Source organism: Camelina sativa, chromosome 4 (genome assembly GCF_030686135.1).
Source record: "Camelina sativa cultivar CO46 ecotype springtype chromosome 4, ASM3068613v1".
Classification (NCBI taxonomy): Eukaryota; Viridiplantae; Streptophyta; class Magnoliopsida; order Brassicales; family Brassicaceae; genus Camelina; species Camelina sativa.
In genome coordinates this window covers 6,793,056-6,808,839 of record NC_141883.1, presented here as the reverse complement: position 1 = coordinate 6,808,839, position 15,784 = coordinate 6,793,056, and the positions used below count along the sequence as shown (strand labels likewise).

General features: G+C 35.8%; 2 protein-coding genes, 4 non-coding genes and 2 pseudogenes across 7 annotated transcripts; 3 read left to right on the top strand and 5 right to left on the bottom strand.

Annotated features, from left to right (window-relative positions):
- Positions 1-753: 753 nt before the first annotated feature.
- LOC147945522 (uncharacterized) lies at positions 754-1,194 on the top strand. The gene has a single exon (XM_087509283.1). It carries the CDS (start codon positions 754-756, stop codon positions 1,192-1,194), a length of 441 nt encoding a protein of 146 aa, XP_087365409.1.
- Positions 1,195-2,305: 1,111 nt separating this feature from the next.
- LOC104783636 (frataxin, mitochondrial-like) lies at positions 2,306-2,982 on the top strand. Its single transcript, XM_010508768.1, has 4 exons — positions 2,306-2,523; positions 2,603-2,675; positions 2,784-2,831; positions 2,929-2,982. Exons 1-4 carry the CDS (start codon positions 2,306-2,308, stop codon positions 2,980-2,982), a joined length of 393 nt encoding a protein of 130 aa, XP_010507070.1.
- A 7,321-nt stretch (positions 2,983-10,303) lies between these two features.
- Positions 10,304-10,385, bottom strand: LOC147945521 (small nucleolar RNA snoR8a; annotated as a pseudogene).
- Positions 10,386-10,446: 61 nt separating this feature from the next.
- Positions 10,447-10,539, bottom strand: LOC147945520 (small nucleolar RNA snoR1). The gene has a single exon (XR_015597963.1). It is a non-coding gene; the product is annotated as a small nucleolar RNA snoR1 (small nucleolar RNA).
- Positions 10,540-13,015: 2,476 nt separating this feature from the next.
- On the top strand, positions 13,016-14,687 carry LOC147945519 (putative disease resistance protein RPP1; annotated as a pseudogene). Its single transcript, XR_015596618.1, has 2 exons — positions 13,016-13,579; positions 13,871-14,687. The product of XR_015596618.1 is annotated as a putative disease resistance protein RPP1 (transcript).
- A 479-nt stretch (positions 14,688-15,166) lies between these two features.
- LOC147945518 (small nucleolar RNA snoR8a) lies at positions 15,167-15,255 on the bottom strand. The gene has a single exon (XR_015597981.1). It is a non-coding gene; the product is annotated as a small nucleolar RNA snoR8a (small nucleolar RNA).
- A 72-nt stretch (positions 15,256-15,327) lies between these two features.
- LOC147945517 (small nucleolar RNA snoR1) lies at positions 15,328-15,421 on the bottom strand. Its single transcript, XR_015597962.1, has one exon. It is a non-coding gene; the product is annotated as a small nucleolar RNA snoR1 (small nucleolar RNA).
- A 244-nt stretch (positions 15,422-15,665) lies between these two features.
- On the bottom strand, positions 15,666-15,753 carry LOC147945516 (small nucleolar RNA snoR8a). The gene has a single exon (XR_015597982.1). It is a non-coding gene; the product is annotated as a small nucleolar RNA snoR8a (small nucleolar RNA).
- Between the last annotated feature and the right edge of the window lie 31 nt (positions 15,754-15,784).

The window sequence follows — 15,784 nt, the reverse complement described above, 5'->3', positions numbered from 1 at the left end:
TGCAAGAGTGTATAACCCGAAAGGTGGAGACATCGAACTACAGCAGCCTACATGAACTACTTCACAAACCTGTACAAGTGGAGCAACAAATCCAGCGTAAGATGTCATTAAGGAACCGTACTAGAAACAACACACCTTGGAATGCAAGCAACAGCCGGAGCATGGACAAAGGCAAAACCGTAGACAACGACTCTAGGTTCAAGAACAAGTCTAGTGAGGCACCTAAAACCTCTAAACCCGAACCAGGTAAGTTCCCTAACACTAGTCAATCCCGTACCCGTGACATTACTTGTTTTAAAAGTCAAGGCAGGGGACACATGGCGAGACAATGTCTGAACCAAAGGATGATGATTGTCACACCTAGTGGAGACTATGAGTCTCAAGATGAGCAAGATGAGTGCTAAACTGATCCAGAGAATGACGTGGAGTATCCCGACGTAGGAGAACTCCTTGTGATCCGGCGTATGCTAAGTGTACTTGTCGACCCCGAGGAGAAAGTACAAAAGGAAAATATATTCCACACTCGATGCACAATCAAGAACAAGGTATGTAATTTGATTATTGATGGAGGTTCTTGTATTAATGTTGCTAGCAAGTATATGGTTGACAGATAGGTCTTCAGAAAACAAAGCATCCGAGTCCATACAAACTTAGGTGGCTTAACGATGACACCGAGCTGAAATTGCTGAACAAGTTACTGTATCATTCAGCGTCGGGAAATACCAGGATCAAGTCATTTGTGATGTAGTTCCAATGAGGGTCGGACATCTTCTTCTTGGAAGACCATGGCAGTTTGATCGAGCTATAACTCACGACGGCCGAACAAACCATTATACTTTCACGCACAATGACTGTAAGTTCAACCTTGCCCCTTTAAGTCCTTCTGAAGTTCATGAGTTGCAAAAACACATGAACAAAGAGGTCGAGGTAAGGACTTCTAACCTTTATTTGAGATCCAATGAAATTTGTAAAACCATGAGTGCCCAAGGCACCGTGCTACTAATGTTGTTCAAAGAATGTTTAAGTACAGGTACAAGTGAGCTTGAACTACCCGCTGAAGTACAAGCTGTCCTAGATCAATACAAAGACGTGTTTCCGGAAGAGATACCCCCAAGATTACCCCCTATTCGTGGCATTGAACATCAGATCGATCTTGTACCAGGTTCTGCTCTACCTAACAACCACCTTACATAATGAATCTAGAGGAAACTAAGGAGCTAGAGAAGCAAGTGCGTGAACTCATGGACAAAGGGTACATCAGAGAGAGCCTCAGCCTGTGTGCGGTACCAGTTCTCTTGGTTCCAAAGAAGGATGGCACATGGAGGATGTGTGTATACTGCCGAGCAATCAACAACATCACCATCAAATATCGACATCCTATCCCGAGGCTAGATGACATGTTGGACGAGTTAAGTGGTGCAATCGTCTTCTCCAAAATTGACTTGAGGAGCGGCTATCACCAGGTCCGAATGAGGGAAGGCGTCGAGTGGAAAACCGCATTTAAAACCAAGCAAGGTCTCTATGAGTGGCTTGTCATGCCATTTGGGTTAACCAACGCCCCAAGCACCTTCATGCGACTAATGAACCAGGTTCCAAGGTCATTTATTGGTAAATTTGTTGTTGTTTATTTTGATGACATAATTATTTACAGTAAGTGCCATTCTGATCACATTAAACATCTAGGGTTAATTTTGAAAACGCTTCGGAAGGAAGGCCTTTATGCTAACCTAAAGAAGTGCTCCTTTTGTACTGATAAGTGTGTGTTCTTAGGTTTTGTAGTGAGTAAACAGGGCCTATAGGTGGATGAGGAGAAGATTACACTTCAAGAAAACATGGAATTGCCGACTGCAAGTTGTGACTTAAAAAGCAGTCGCTAAATTTAGCGACTGCATTGCGATTGTTTTGCTACTGAATGGCTATTAAAATAAAACAGTCGCCAAGTAGACGCTAATTCGAGACTGATGCATAATGTTGCAGTTTAGTCGCCAATTTGCGACTAATTTCAAGATCAATTTGACAGTCGCCAAACATTGCGACTAAGCAGCTACTCATTAGCGACTGATATATTTAGTTTGGGCCTTAAACCAAATTTGGGCCGTAACAAAACGGCGAAAACCCAAATCGATCTCATCCTCATCCCCGAGATACCCTAATCCCTCATTCTCTTCATCCGCCGAGAAAACCCTAGATCTCAATTGCTCTCAATCGAGAAAACCCTAAATCTTCATCCCCGTCCTTGTATCAATCGAGACAACCCTAAACCCATTATTAGGCCCAAATCGACAGAATTTAGACAGAAGCAGCCATGGCTACAACTTCAAGGTTTCTACGGAAATTGCCGAGGTTTCTCAAGCTTTCTCCAACCCTTCTCCGTAGCAATGGCATAAGGTATTCAAGCAATTTGGTTCAGGATTCTTTAGAACCTTTGGAATTCTTTTGGCGAATAGGATCTCTAATCCGCAATGATTCTTTAACTTCAAGAAGTTTCTCCTCTTCTCAAGGTCCTACTTCTGTCGATTACAGGTACTTTAATCCTCATTTGTTGTTATCTGATTTCGTTAATTTCATGAAAATTTTGAAACAAACGGGAAGAATAAAACAGTTCGGTTTTGCAGGAGGATGAGTTTCACAAATTAGCCAACTTCACTATAAATGATCTCCTTGCGAAAATTGAGGTATTTAAATAAAGCTGGAGCCTTTTTTTAATTATCTCTAGGGTTCCTTGTGTTACTTGAGATTGCAGTAGCTTATACTATGTTGATACTTACATGATTCATGTTCAGGATTATGGTGATGATGTTCAGATTGATGGTTTCGACATTGACTATGGGGTAAAAGATAAACTCTTTTTAAGTCTTTAAGATTTTGTTCCTAGTTTCGATATCCATTTGTGCTTATTAAGTCAGTTCTTTTGATGTTTTCCAACAGAACGAAGTTCTCACCCTTAAGCTTGGATCGTTAGGCACATATGTGGAATTTTGATGTCTGCTTGCTGCCTTCTTGTTGCTAACTTTAGATGTCTAAATGGAATTTCGCTGCTGATGTTCAAAGTTAGGTTCCTTCACTATTCCTCCTTCCTTCATGTTTATGAAAACTTTTGTAATATTTGTGACTTGTACTCTTGGATGTTTTTTGGAACTTATGTTGGATGTAAAATTAAATTTATATCTTTGTTTAATTTTATGTTTGTTATGTTTTAGTTATAGTTTTCATAATCAGTTTTGGTATTACAAAATCAAATAATTCTTTTTTACCAAATTTTTATTAAAAACATGATAATTAAACAGTCATAAAACAGTCACCGAAACATACACAAAACAGTAACCAAAACAGTCGCAAATGAGTAACCAGATCGATCGCTAAAGCGTTGCAATTGAGTCGCTAAATTTAGCGACTGTTTGGTGATGGAAGAACGACCACAATTTTCAGTCGCCAATTAGTAGTTCCGTGTCGACTGTTTAGAGACTAATTATTTTAGCGACGCACTGTTTACCGACTACGCATGTCAGTCGCCAATCAGTCGTTACTAAGTAGTTTGCGACTGTATAGTGGCTGTTTTTGTAGTCGGCGATTCCATGTTTTGTTGTAGTGTTAAGGCAATAAGAGAATGTCCTACTCCAACTTTGATTGGACACGTTCGCAGCTTTCATGGCCTCGCAAGCTTCTACAGGAGGTTTGTCAGGGATTTTAGTACAGTGGTTGCACCAACGACTGACGTGATCAAGAAAAACGTGCCTTTCTCATGGGGAGAAGCTCAAGAACAGTCCTTCAACACGTTGAAAGAGAGGCTCACACAAGAACCGGTCTTAGCCCTCCCAGATTTTGAAGTTATGTTTGAAGTAGAGTGTGATGCATCAGGACTTGGAATTGGAGCTGTACTACATCAGAGAAAAAGACCCGTGGCTTTCTTCAGTGAGAAGTTGAGTGGAGCTACGTTGAACTATCCGACCTACGACAAGGAGCTTAATGCCTTAGTTCGAGCACTGGAAACATGGCAACACTACTTGTTTTCCAAGGAATTCATCATTCACACCAATCATGAAACACTCAAGCACCTCAAGGGTCAGACTTCACTAAAGAGGAGACATGCGAAGTGGTTGGAGTTCATTGAGACATTCCCATACGTGATAAAGTGTAAGAAATGCAAAGAGAATGTGGTTGTTGATGCTTTGTCAAGGAGGCATGCTCTTATAGCTACTATGGAGGCTAAAGTAATGGGTTTTGAGCATATCAAGGAGTTGTACAAAGATGATCCAGAATTAGGAGAGTGCTACAAGGAGTATGGCAAAGGAGCATATCAAGCATTCTATCTACAAGATGGGTTCCTATTTCGAGACAAGCGGTTGTGTATCCCTCAAGGGTCCATGCGAGAATTGATACTTACCGAAGCACATGGTGGAGGTTTGATGGGTCACTTTGGTGTCGACAAGACCTTGGCTGTGGTAATGGAACACTTCTTTTGGCCCCATCTCAAGAAAGACGTTGAGAGATTTTGTGCTCGATGCATTGTTTGTCACAAAGCAAAATCCAGGTTACATCCTCATGGTCTTTACTTACCATTACCTATTCCTAACGCCCCTTGGGTAGATATTTCTATGGACTTTGTCTTAGGATTGCCAAAGGTTAAACACAAGGATTCAATCTTTGTTGTTGTGGACCGGTTCTCCAAGATGGCACACTTCATCCCATGTGACAAGACCAATGATGCGACTCAAATCGCAAATTTGTTCTTCAAGGAAGTGGTGCGCCTCCATGGAATTCCAAGGACAATAGTCTCCGATCGTGACACCAAGTTCTTGAGTCACTTTTGGAAGACACTTTGGAGAAAGTTAGGTACCAAGCTTCTATTCTCTACAACTTGTCATCCCCAAACGGATGGACAAACTGAAGTGGAAACCGAACTCTCTCTACTTTACTTAGAGCCACTCTTGGTAAAACTATGGCAACATGGGTTGATTGCATTCCTTTTATTGAGTTTGCTTATAATCTTGTTGTCCACTCGGCTACAAAACTATCTCCTTTTGAGATAGTCTATGGAATTAACCCTTTGTCTCCATTAGATTTAGCACCCTTGCCTCAGATAGAACAGGTTTGTCAAGATGGGCTAAGAAGAGGAGAAATCATCAAGAAGTTGCATGACAAAGCCAAAGCAAATTTGGAAAAGAAGAATGCTGACAACAAATGCAAGGCTGATCGGGGAAGAAAGGAGATGTTGTTCAAACCAGGAGATTGGGTCTGGTTGTATATGAGGCCTGAGAGATTTCCAACACAACGAGCCTCTAAGTTATCACCAAGAGGCGACGGTCCATTTAAAGTTCTTGAGAAGATGAATGACAACGCCTACCATTTGGAACTACCAAATGAGGTAAAACTTTCTCACACTTTTAATGTAGCTGACCTGTCTGCTTATGATCCAGGAGATTCAGTTTTGAGGACAAAACCTTCTGAAGAGGGAGGGAATGATGCGGACATCGATCCTACCAACCAAACCGTTGAACCAGATCCTGTACCACATCATGTACCAGAAGTACGAGAAGGCCCTATGACACGATCAAAGGCTAAACAGTTAAGGATGAGGTTTAACCTAGCCGTTCAAGACATCGTAAGCTCCCTAGAGCAGAAGGACGTCAACTGGTCTGTACCACCATCATGCCGCCACAACATATATTATCACATTGCCGAGGAAGAGCTTGTTGAAGCCTTCACCCAAATGAGCCTTGATCAAACCAGTTTCCCAGGTATGAAACCTCTTTTGGCAGGTCAAGGAACCTCAAGAAGCCAAGAGAAGACATTGGATCTGCAAGAGACGTCTGATACAAGCTACACCTCCGAAAGCGATCAAGATAGTGAAGATCAAGACCAAGGCATAGAGGACATGGACGAGCATCAAGAGACAGATCAAGATACTCTAGAGGAACTCCAGGAAGACCCCTACTTCAAGAAACAAGCCAAGAAACAAATACAAGACAAGACTCCTGAAGTAGTTCATCGAATAGTACAAGAAGTGGTTCAGAGAACATCTATTGGGCCTAGATCGCATCCAGGTAAGTTCTACTCAATATTTTCGATCCTTGCAGGTTCCGCCAACCCCAAATGGCTAGAAAGCGTGCTCATCAAGAGAGATCAAGTCTACTTTAGTATTTTCTTTAATTAGTTTATTTACTTTCCAAAAACAATGGTTTTGTGTTTGATTTTATTTTCTTTCCTTTGTTGCACTATTTTGCATTTATTTTCGGCCTTAGGGCTAGCTGAAGGACTCTTATAAAGTCCCCCTGCAGCAGTTGTACGAATTTTACCTTTGATATTAATAAAACGTTGAATTTTCTTACTTCTTCTCTTTAAGTGTTCTTAAGAGAATAAGCTTGTTCTTTGTCTTGTGTGTGAGATTCCACAAGGCTAAGTTCGTATACTGTATCAGAGACCAGTCACATCTCTGTGGTGTACTTCGCTCGGCCAACGCTCCCCTTTACCGATCCCACACGAGAGAAGCGACTGCCATCGTGTCAGATCTACATCATCAACCATCTTTCCTTCACAAGAGAGAAGCGACCGTCAGCTTGTGAAGCCATCATCTCTATCCCGGTACAAGTCTCACCACCGAGTCTTGTATCAAGACGACTAAGTTTTATGGGAGGATCGAAGCTGTGTCGGCCAAGTTAACAGAAATAGAGAGCTTAGTTGATGCATTTGATGGGTGTTACGGCGTTTTCCACACTTCCGGTTTCATAGACCCCTCTGGGGTCTCTGGCTACTCCGTACGTGAGCTCTTTTTATACTTTACGTTTCACAGTTCCACGTCTTATTATTTTTAGAATTTAGCAAATTTAGGATATCTTTAGAATACGTTTCACAGTTCCACATTTCACAAAAATTCAGGCCGATCCAAAATATTTTGATATCTAAAGTGAACGCCCAAATTAAATTGCGTTGCGCATTTACAAACAAAAATAGAAAAACTGTTAAAAATCTCCTTAGGCAAGACTTAAACTCATCACCTTTTGCCATTAAGAGAATGAGATGAACGCATGCAAAATGTTGTATAGACATATCAAAATGTGATAATAATTTAGTTTTGTATTTTCAGAAATATATGGCTGAGATAGAAGCAAAAGTTAGTGAAAACGTGATGAACGCGTGTAGCCGTGTACGATGACACAATCGGTGAGGAGATGCCTCATGACTTCTTCCTTGCTAGCTTGCCTATGGCAAAACAACACGCAGTTGGATCGCCGTTCTGTGATTGTTCACTCTAGCTGGAGCGACGAGTCTCTTTGCAAGGACAAAAAAGTAGTTTTCCCTCTAACATTAGTAGTTTTTGATTCTTGATTTATACTATTTATTTTATTTTTACGTATGAATTGTTGTCTGATATTTACGCATAATTCTTGGACTATATTGTGTAGCTGTGGTATGCATTAGGGAAGCTCAAAGCAGAAAAAATTGCATGGAAGATTGCAGAAAATAAAGGATTCAAACTCGTAACAATATGTGCGGCTCTTGTCACGTCCCCTAACGTACTTCAACATAATCCTACCCCTACAATAGCTTATCTTAAAGGTATGTATTACTAGTTATTTTCATTTATCTTATATAATTTAACTACATAAATTCTATAAATGATAATTGTTCATTTTTGCCACGGTAAACTTTAAATAACATTATTAAAAAAAACTCAATAATTAATGGAAAATTTAAAGTTGTACGTGGTGTATGAACTTGGGAATCTTAAGGCAGACAAATGAAATGTCTTGTATACTATTTATTTGATTTGGTCATTTCGGGGATAATGTTAAAAAAGATAGGAGTCTCTGTCTTAATTATGAAGATAGGAGTCTCTGTCTTAATTATGAGCTTTTTTTTTAAAGAACATGAGCTTCTTCACAATATTTGAAATGGGCTCTTGCATACACTTTTTTTCTTATAAGTTAATCTTATTATATAGGAGGCGAGGAGATGTATCGAAATGGTGTACTAGCCACCGTGGATGTTAACACGCTAGCAAAAGTACATGTGCGGGTATACGAGGAAATGAATAAGGCCCCGTTTGGCAGGTATGTTTGCTTCGACAATGTTATAACAGGAGAATGCGAAGCAGTTGAATTGGCAAATGAGACAGCGATTAATCTATAAAGGATTCGAGGGGACAAGTATTATTATTGCTACATGGACCGTACGAACCCGTTTTGCTTGTCAAACAGAAGACTTTCTTCCCTAATGTCTACTATATATCCGATTAGTTGTCTTGGGGGTCTTAATTATATTTGCTTAGTTTGTGAAGTGTTCCTTTTTTTTTGTTAATGTGTTTATATATATATATATATATCAATACTCTCAACTTAAGGACAATGAAAAGCAAATAATTAACAAGAGTAAGAGAAAATGACAACGGCAAAAAATATTTGAATTTTGGGCATAAAGAGAGTTGGTCGACATTGAAGAAACTAAAAGGTTTCATGTCTTAAACAAAAATCAAAGCAAGCAAATGTATTATGATGAATCAAAATCTTCATTACAAAAATGAAACTAATCTATGTTTTAAAAAGGACATTTTGATGAGTATAAAGCAATGAACACACTTCCTTAATGGTGGACGGGGAAAATAATTTTTCTTAGGCTTCATAATCTTCATAGGGACATCAAGCAAACACCATCATATGAGAGAATTACGACAACAACTAAATAGCTCATATAATGGCAGGTGTAGGTGGCCGACCATATTGGTCTGCAAACAGAAATTGGAGGCTATTTTGAAACGCCGGGAATCTAAGTTACGTCTTTAAAGGTTAAATTTATTTACAAGTCCAAAGCAAGCTGATAAGCACGTGTGAAGGATAAGGGGATTAATGAGTAAATAAATATCAGAGATCACACGTGTGATAGGTTAAGGATAAGCGTGGAAAAGAAGCTGAGGTTTGTAAAGAAGGAAAGATCACAGAGAAGGCATGATGAATGTTGTGAGAGGTTAGGTGACATTAGGCTACTGGTAAAGAGAGGCATCCGAGGGATATGAGCGAGGATTGTCGATCTCATCTTTTACTTTGTTCTACATAATCTATCTGTGTAATCTGATGAGAGTTTTGAGTGTTTAATTACCTCTTGTTGTTTCTCTGGATTTAAGCTTGTATTGAGATATAAACAAGTATGTTATGAGCCAAAGCCTTCGCCTTAGCTCTAGTTGTTACACTCGTTGTTTAAACTTAAGAACAAGAGATTAAGAGCTAACTTCCCTTTAACCCAACTCTCTCTTTGAGAATTAGGTTAATTGTTGGAAACTTGAAATTCTCATTAGCATAAGAGGGTTCTTATATAAACTTACAAACCCACCTATATTTCCTATATTCAAAGAAAATTGTATTAAACCTTAAATCTAATTTAAAAAGGAATCAAACCATCTTATAATATAATTCTAATAGAATATCAAAACCCAATAATCGTATCAAAGTATAAATGGGAAAAGCTTTTAGTTCATCGAGTTTACAAGCTAAAAAAAGTTTATCACAAGCACAATTAGCAACACCACTTTCTCACCAGACTTCACATAATTGTTAAATGGTTTAAAAAAATAAACTTTATGATTACAAAATAAAGAAGAAGAAAAAAAACTGAGAAAAACAGACTAGAAGAGGGCGAGTGCTCATATTGACATATTCTATTAAGACCAACTCCAATCCATCTCTATTTCTACCTCCAAACTCTATTTTGGAGAAAAACCTTCTCCAACCCCACTCCATTTCCATCTCCAAAATGGAGATCTCTATACTTGGAGACTTTTAATTCATTTCTCCATTTTGGAGTTGAGCTTTTTTATTTGCAAACTAGTCCCTTAAATTTATATAGATTTATATTTTATATCTAAATACAGTTAAATATTATTATTTTCTACTTAAACTTATAAATAATAATTTTAAAAATCAACAATTAACAAATATAACATAGAAAATAGACAATACAAACAAAGGTACAAAATAACATTACTACCAATAAAATTTAAAACACATAATATGACTTAAACTGAAGATTGAAAACAACTTAATACAACAAATACTAATAATTGATGAATGTTATGTAATGTAATGTTGTTCAATAATAAATTTTAAATGTAAATAACATGCTAAAATTTGTCTTTTTTGCTAAAATAAAATAATTGGGTCAAATTTGTAATTTTAATAAATAAAGGATCATTATATAAATTAATAATAAGATATACGAAGAATATTCTAAGAATATTCTCTTTTGGAGTCAAATATGGAGAAATAGGTTGGAGTAAAACCATCTCCAAAATAGAGTAAAAAATGAAGAAATGGGTTGGAGATGCACTAACGTGAGTCTTTCATGCCACTATGGCTATTGGTACTAGGAATTACTTTTACAATCATCGCAACCAACCCCTATTCAGATCCAACTTGTCTTCTACACACCAAAAGTATATGGAAAAAGGTAACGGAAGGGTCAGAGTATTGCATAATATGCTCAAAGAAGAGGCTATCAAACTCTTCTCATACAAGAGGTGTTAGAAAATAAGCATTTATCATCCTCGCCACATAACCAAAGTATTAAGTGTTCTAAAGGTTTTGTGAGTGAGAGCAAAACACAACAAAGAAGAGAGATGAGATGAATTTGGCCTTTAAAGAGAAACTGTAGCTAAGATTTCAACACCTCTTTAGAGTAGGCTTAGGATTAATATCCGTTATCCGTGGATATTCGTATCCGCTTCGAAAAAATGGATACAGATACAGATAGTGAAGAAGTGGATTATTAATATTAGTTATTTTTGCTTTAAATGTATTACATAAATTATAAAAAGTGATATTATTAAAACAGTATTAGAAAAGTGATTTAGTAAAATGTTCGTAGTTCAATGTGGATATACTATTTACTCATGCGGATTTCATTCATAAGATGTTTTTTCTTGATTAAGAATCTTTAAATCTCTGTCTAGCATAGCGGAGTTAACCATTAAACCAACATAAAAACTATTAATTTATTTTCTATATTATATATGTAACCATAGTTTGGAATTAATTAACTTAAAATTATATCCATATTTATTTTATGAACTACAAAACATTATATATATATACATATATATATATATATATATATATATATGTTATGCCTATCAAGTTCTGAGTCAAAGTCCATATTAACACATTCTTACTTTTCCAACAACTAATCTTATTATATAAAGTCTGATGTCAAAGTTACTCATTAACAAGATTGTGACACGTGTCAATTGTATCATTCAGATGTTGACACATGTCAATTCTAAATTTATTAAAAAATTTAAAAATAAAGGTTTTTTTCTCTATTTTACATTTATATAAAACCTTTTTAATACACTAATAGATCCTGCATAAAACAATTAAAAAATGACACTAACAACCCCTTATATATGAGTGTTATTAAGCGGATAAAAATTAAAAAAATTTATTAAGAATAATACACTAGATACGAACCCGCAATACACCGCGGAGACATTTTTTATTTCTAATTATTTAATTATGTTATACTTTAGAGTTTTAATAATGGTATATATGTTTATACATATAATTGTATTGGGTGTGAATGGTTGCAGCGGTTGGGGCGAACAAATTCATCTGCGGATTAGACTGCTTTTTATTTAACATTCATTAAGTGTAATCTGTAGTGGTGTGGTCCAAAGGGAATATATATATGTAAGATATGATATATATGTGATATTTTTGTTTTAAAATATGATGAAATATTTAACTTTTCTATCATCTAAACTGTTCTTAATTTTTTTGGATATTAGTAGTACATATATATTATTCTTATATTATGAACATCAAGATGTATAGTTTTATTTTGAATTCTACTTTTCATATGTCACATATTTTATATTTTGCTTTTATTTTTTATTCATTTTAAGATAAATAATTCACATAAAATTATTATGTAACTATTTTCCAATGTGTATTCACTTATTAATATTATTCTAATCATATATCATTTATCAGTATATAGTTAATTAACATATATATATAATATGTTTATATTAATTTATTAAAACTAAATTATTGTGAATTATAAATATATATAAGTTAGGTTTTGGTCTCATTTATATTGGTATAATTGAATCATTTCCATATGATTTTTATATATGACTTCATTAATCATCTCGAAAAGCATATTTAGTTTTCGATTAATCATCTCGAATAATATTTATTTTCATAGTGAATCTAAATAATATAATGAATAATAGGTAAGTTTTCTTGCATTTGTATGACAGTGGAAAAACTATTGAAGGAAATAAGAAAGCGATAAAGCCATAATTGAGGGAAATGTTTTTATAATTTTTGTACAAGTTTTGGTAGATACTTATTTAAAAGAATATTTATGTAATATAAACTATTAAATAATCAATTTATTCAATAAGTTACTAAATTCTTTTAAAAGTATATAATTATATTTTGTTATATTAATTTCAAACTCACGCGACGTGACGGGGGAAGGACGATTGTTTAAAGAGATTTGGAGTGTTTCTCAGGAGAAAGAAGAATAACATTGCGACTTTTTCCAGAAAGACTTGTAATTGATAAAAATCCATGTTTAGAAATCCCCAAATAAAATCACATTAATCTACCATATATCTATATATTATTCTACAAAAAAAAACAAAAATCCAATATTTATTATCTGATAACAAATGCAAAAAATAAACACATTTTTAAGTTATAAACTATATATAAAACATAATAAGAAGAAAAAAACAGTGTTTCATGTTATAGCATAGGGCCAAATAAAATGATTAATTAATACACAATATTGAATGATTGGAAATTTAGAAACCAAATAAAATAAAAATTATTATTCAAAATACAATAACTAAAAAATTCTCCCGCCGTACAAACCTCGTTATAACTAGAGAAAACCATGTTTGACCCACAAACGACATTGACATCAACTCCAATACCCAATAAACATTCCTTGTTCCAAAGAAATCACAATCATGACTTGTTCAAAGAAAACCAAACTGGGACAACGATGTAATAATTCGCAAAATTTTCAAAGCCAACGTCGAGAGTCAATACATTTTTGGAGTCTATCAATCCTCCGTATAGGTCCTTGATCTTTCTCTCCACGACACTAATGGATTCTTCCTTTTTACTAACAATTGTTGTTGCTGCAATAGGCTTCCTCGTGCTTTATGGAAATTTCATATTCTATCAAGACAACAAAGATCTTGATTTGTCTTCTCCGTTATGTCTTTCATCACCTCCATCTTCTTTGTCTCGCAACTGGATCCATGATGTTTTGTTCAACTTACAAGAGCGATTAGAGGATCTAAAATCGCCGTCGTCTTGTTCTCGAGGAACTACGCTTCTTCAAAATGGTGTCTTGATGAATTGGTTGAGATTATGAAATGCAGGCGAGAGTTAGGTCAAATAGTGATAGCCATTTTTTACAAAGTGGATCCTTCTAATGTACGTAACCAGACCGAAGATTTTGGGAAGGTTTTTAGAAGAACTTGTGGCGGTAAAACAAAGGAGGAAATTAGGAGGTGGAGAACAGCTTTGGCAGAAGTAGCCACAATTGCTGGTTACCCTTCAACCAACTGGTTAGTCTTTTTCTTCAATTTAAGGGCATACAAATGTTATAAGAAAAAATCAATATGTAGATTCTATGAGGAATCATGAGCACCCCAACTAAAGCCTAACTGGGAATGAGTGGACTGACCAATGTTTCTTATAAACTATTGTTGGTCCTTTGCGACACTGTTCCTACAAAAATTTCTAACATTTTGTAGCTTAATTGTAAACAGTATTAAGGCAAAGAAAAACACTTTTTGCATGTCAAACATGTTATTTTTGACCATTGCTTGATGCGCTGCATGCATTGATATATCCAGGAACACAGAAGCAGCCATGATCGAGAAATATAGCCACTGATGTTTCAAGAAAACTGACTCTTTCCATGATCATCAATTGGTGTCAACGACTTAGTTGGGATGAGAGCTCATATGGAAAAGAGGAGTCAGTTGTTAAGCCTAGATTTGGATGAAGTGAGGATAATAGGGATTTGGGGTCTTCCCGGGATTGGTAAAAGCACAATTACAAGATTTCTGTTTGGCCAACTCTCTAACGAATTCCAGGTGAGTGTCTATGTCAAGAATATCAAACCGCTTTATACAAGACCCAATGCGTTCCTTTGAGACTAAAGATTATAGGTTCCTACTTCCAGGAAGGAGGAGTGGATTGATAATATTGATCAATTTTGAAAACGAAGTCAAATCACTTAACAAAAAGTGTGCTAGTGCCTAGTAGGTGGTATACTTGAATATTTTTTTTTTCTTTCTTGAAATTCTCTAGGAGAAATTTGATGTAGTAATATACAGACATCATTGCATCATTGCTAGTTTGCAACATTTTTTTTCCCAGCAGAAAATGCGACATCATTGCTAGTTTGTTACATTTTTTTTCCCAGCAGAAACTGCAACTCCGAAATCAATAAACTTACGTGGGAGAAGATAGAACCTCGTGTTACAGCGGTTTCTAGTTTTCTACAAAAGAATCAACAGTATTGGTTGACTTTAGAGAAGACTTATTTCTATGACCTTGTTTAGTTTGTGAAATGTTGTATCTCTTGTTGGGTTTTCATATACAAAATGACGATGAAAAAAAAAACAATAAGAGAATCTGAAATGCAAATCTGAAATTTAGGTTACAGTCCGACGACCTTTGAAATAATGAGACTGAAAGATTTGATATCTTTGATCCAAAAAAAAAGGAAGCAAATGCATGATAATGGTGGATAAGAATCCCAAAACAAATAGAAATTGACTATGCCATATAGTTATCAGTTAACACCACAGGTATATTGTTTCAACATTGACCAAACAGTGAGGTACTGCTCTAGGACCTCTACCATCCATTCATCAAAACTCAAAAGTAGATGTTCAAACAAGAATGACACCTTCTCAGGCTCTACATGGTACGCCAACTCTACCAATTCCATCATTGTAAATAGCTAATTTGATTGAGCTGGTGGAGGGGAGCACCGTATTTGTTATACATTCAAAGATTAGGTGTATTACTACTTCGTACAGTATAGCAACATCCTTTCTCACCAGAAAGGATAACTGTAAAAATGGATTTACAAAACAAACTTTAGAAAACAAAACAAAGAAAAAAAATAGAAGGGGGCGGGTGCTCATATTCTATGGGTGTAATGTGAGTCTATCAGGCCATTATGGCTTTCAGTACGAGGAATTACTTTTACAATCATCGCAACCAACCCCTATTCAGATCCTACTTGTCTTCTACAAAACCAAACGTATCAAGAAAATCAAAAGAAATTGTAACGGACGGCTCAGATTATTGCATAATGTGCTCAAAGAAGAGGCTATCAAACTCTTCTCATACAAGAGGTGTCAGAAATTTAAGCATTAATCATCCTCGCCATAACTATTACTACAAAAAAAAAAAAAAAAAAACACAAGACTAGTTACATCCAACCTAACAAATGGGCATTGACGAATGAAATTGAAACCATACTCTTGCAACAAACCAAAACAAACAGAGCTAAATGATTCCATAACATACCAGAGAAACATAATAATCATTAAGACCATAACATTCCAAATGCTAACAGATTCCTAACAGCAAAACCAAAGTGAAAAAAAACGGATATTGAAGAAAAGGGTTGAGTGCTCATATTCTATGGGTGTAATGTGAGTCTATCAAGCCAATGGCTTTCAGTATGAGGAATTACTTTTACAATCACTGCACTCAAAAAAAACCCAATTCAGATCCAATAAAACAAA

Bases quoted from the DNA above. Each gene is read 5' to 3' on its own strand.
- LOC147945522 (XM_087509283.1), top strand. From the start codon at position 754: ATGAGGGTCGGACATCTTCTTCTTGGAAGACCATGGCAGTTTGATCGA.
- LOC104783636 (XM_010508768.1), top strand. From the start codon at position 2,306: ATGGCTACAACTTCAAGGTTTCTACGGAAATTGCCGAGGTTTCTCAAG. The intron at 2,676-2,783 runs GTATTTAAATAA...ATTCATGTTCAG, and splicing joins ATCTCCTTGCGAAAATTGAG to GATTATGGTGATGATGTTCA. The intron at 2,832-2,928 runs GTAAAAGATAAA...GTTTTCCAACAG, and splicing joins GTTTCGACATTGACTATGGG to AACGAAGTTCTCACCCTTAA.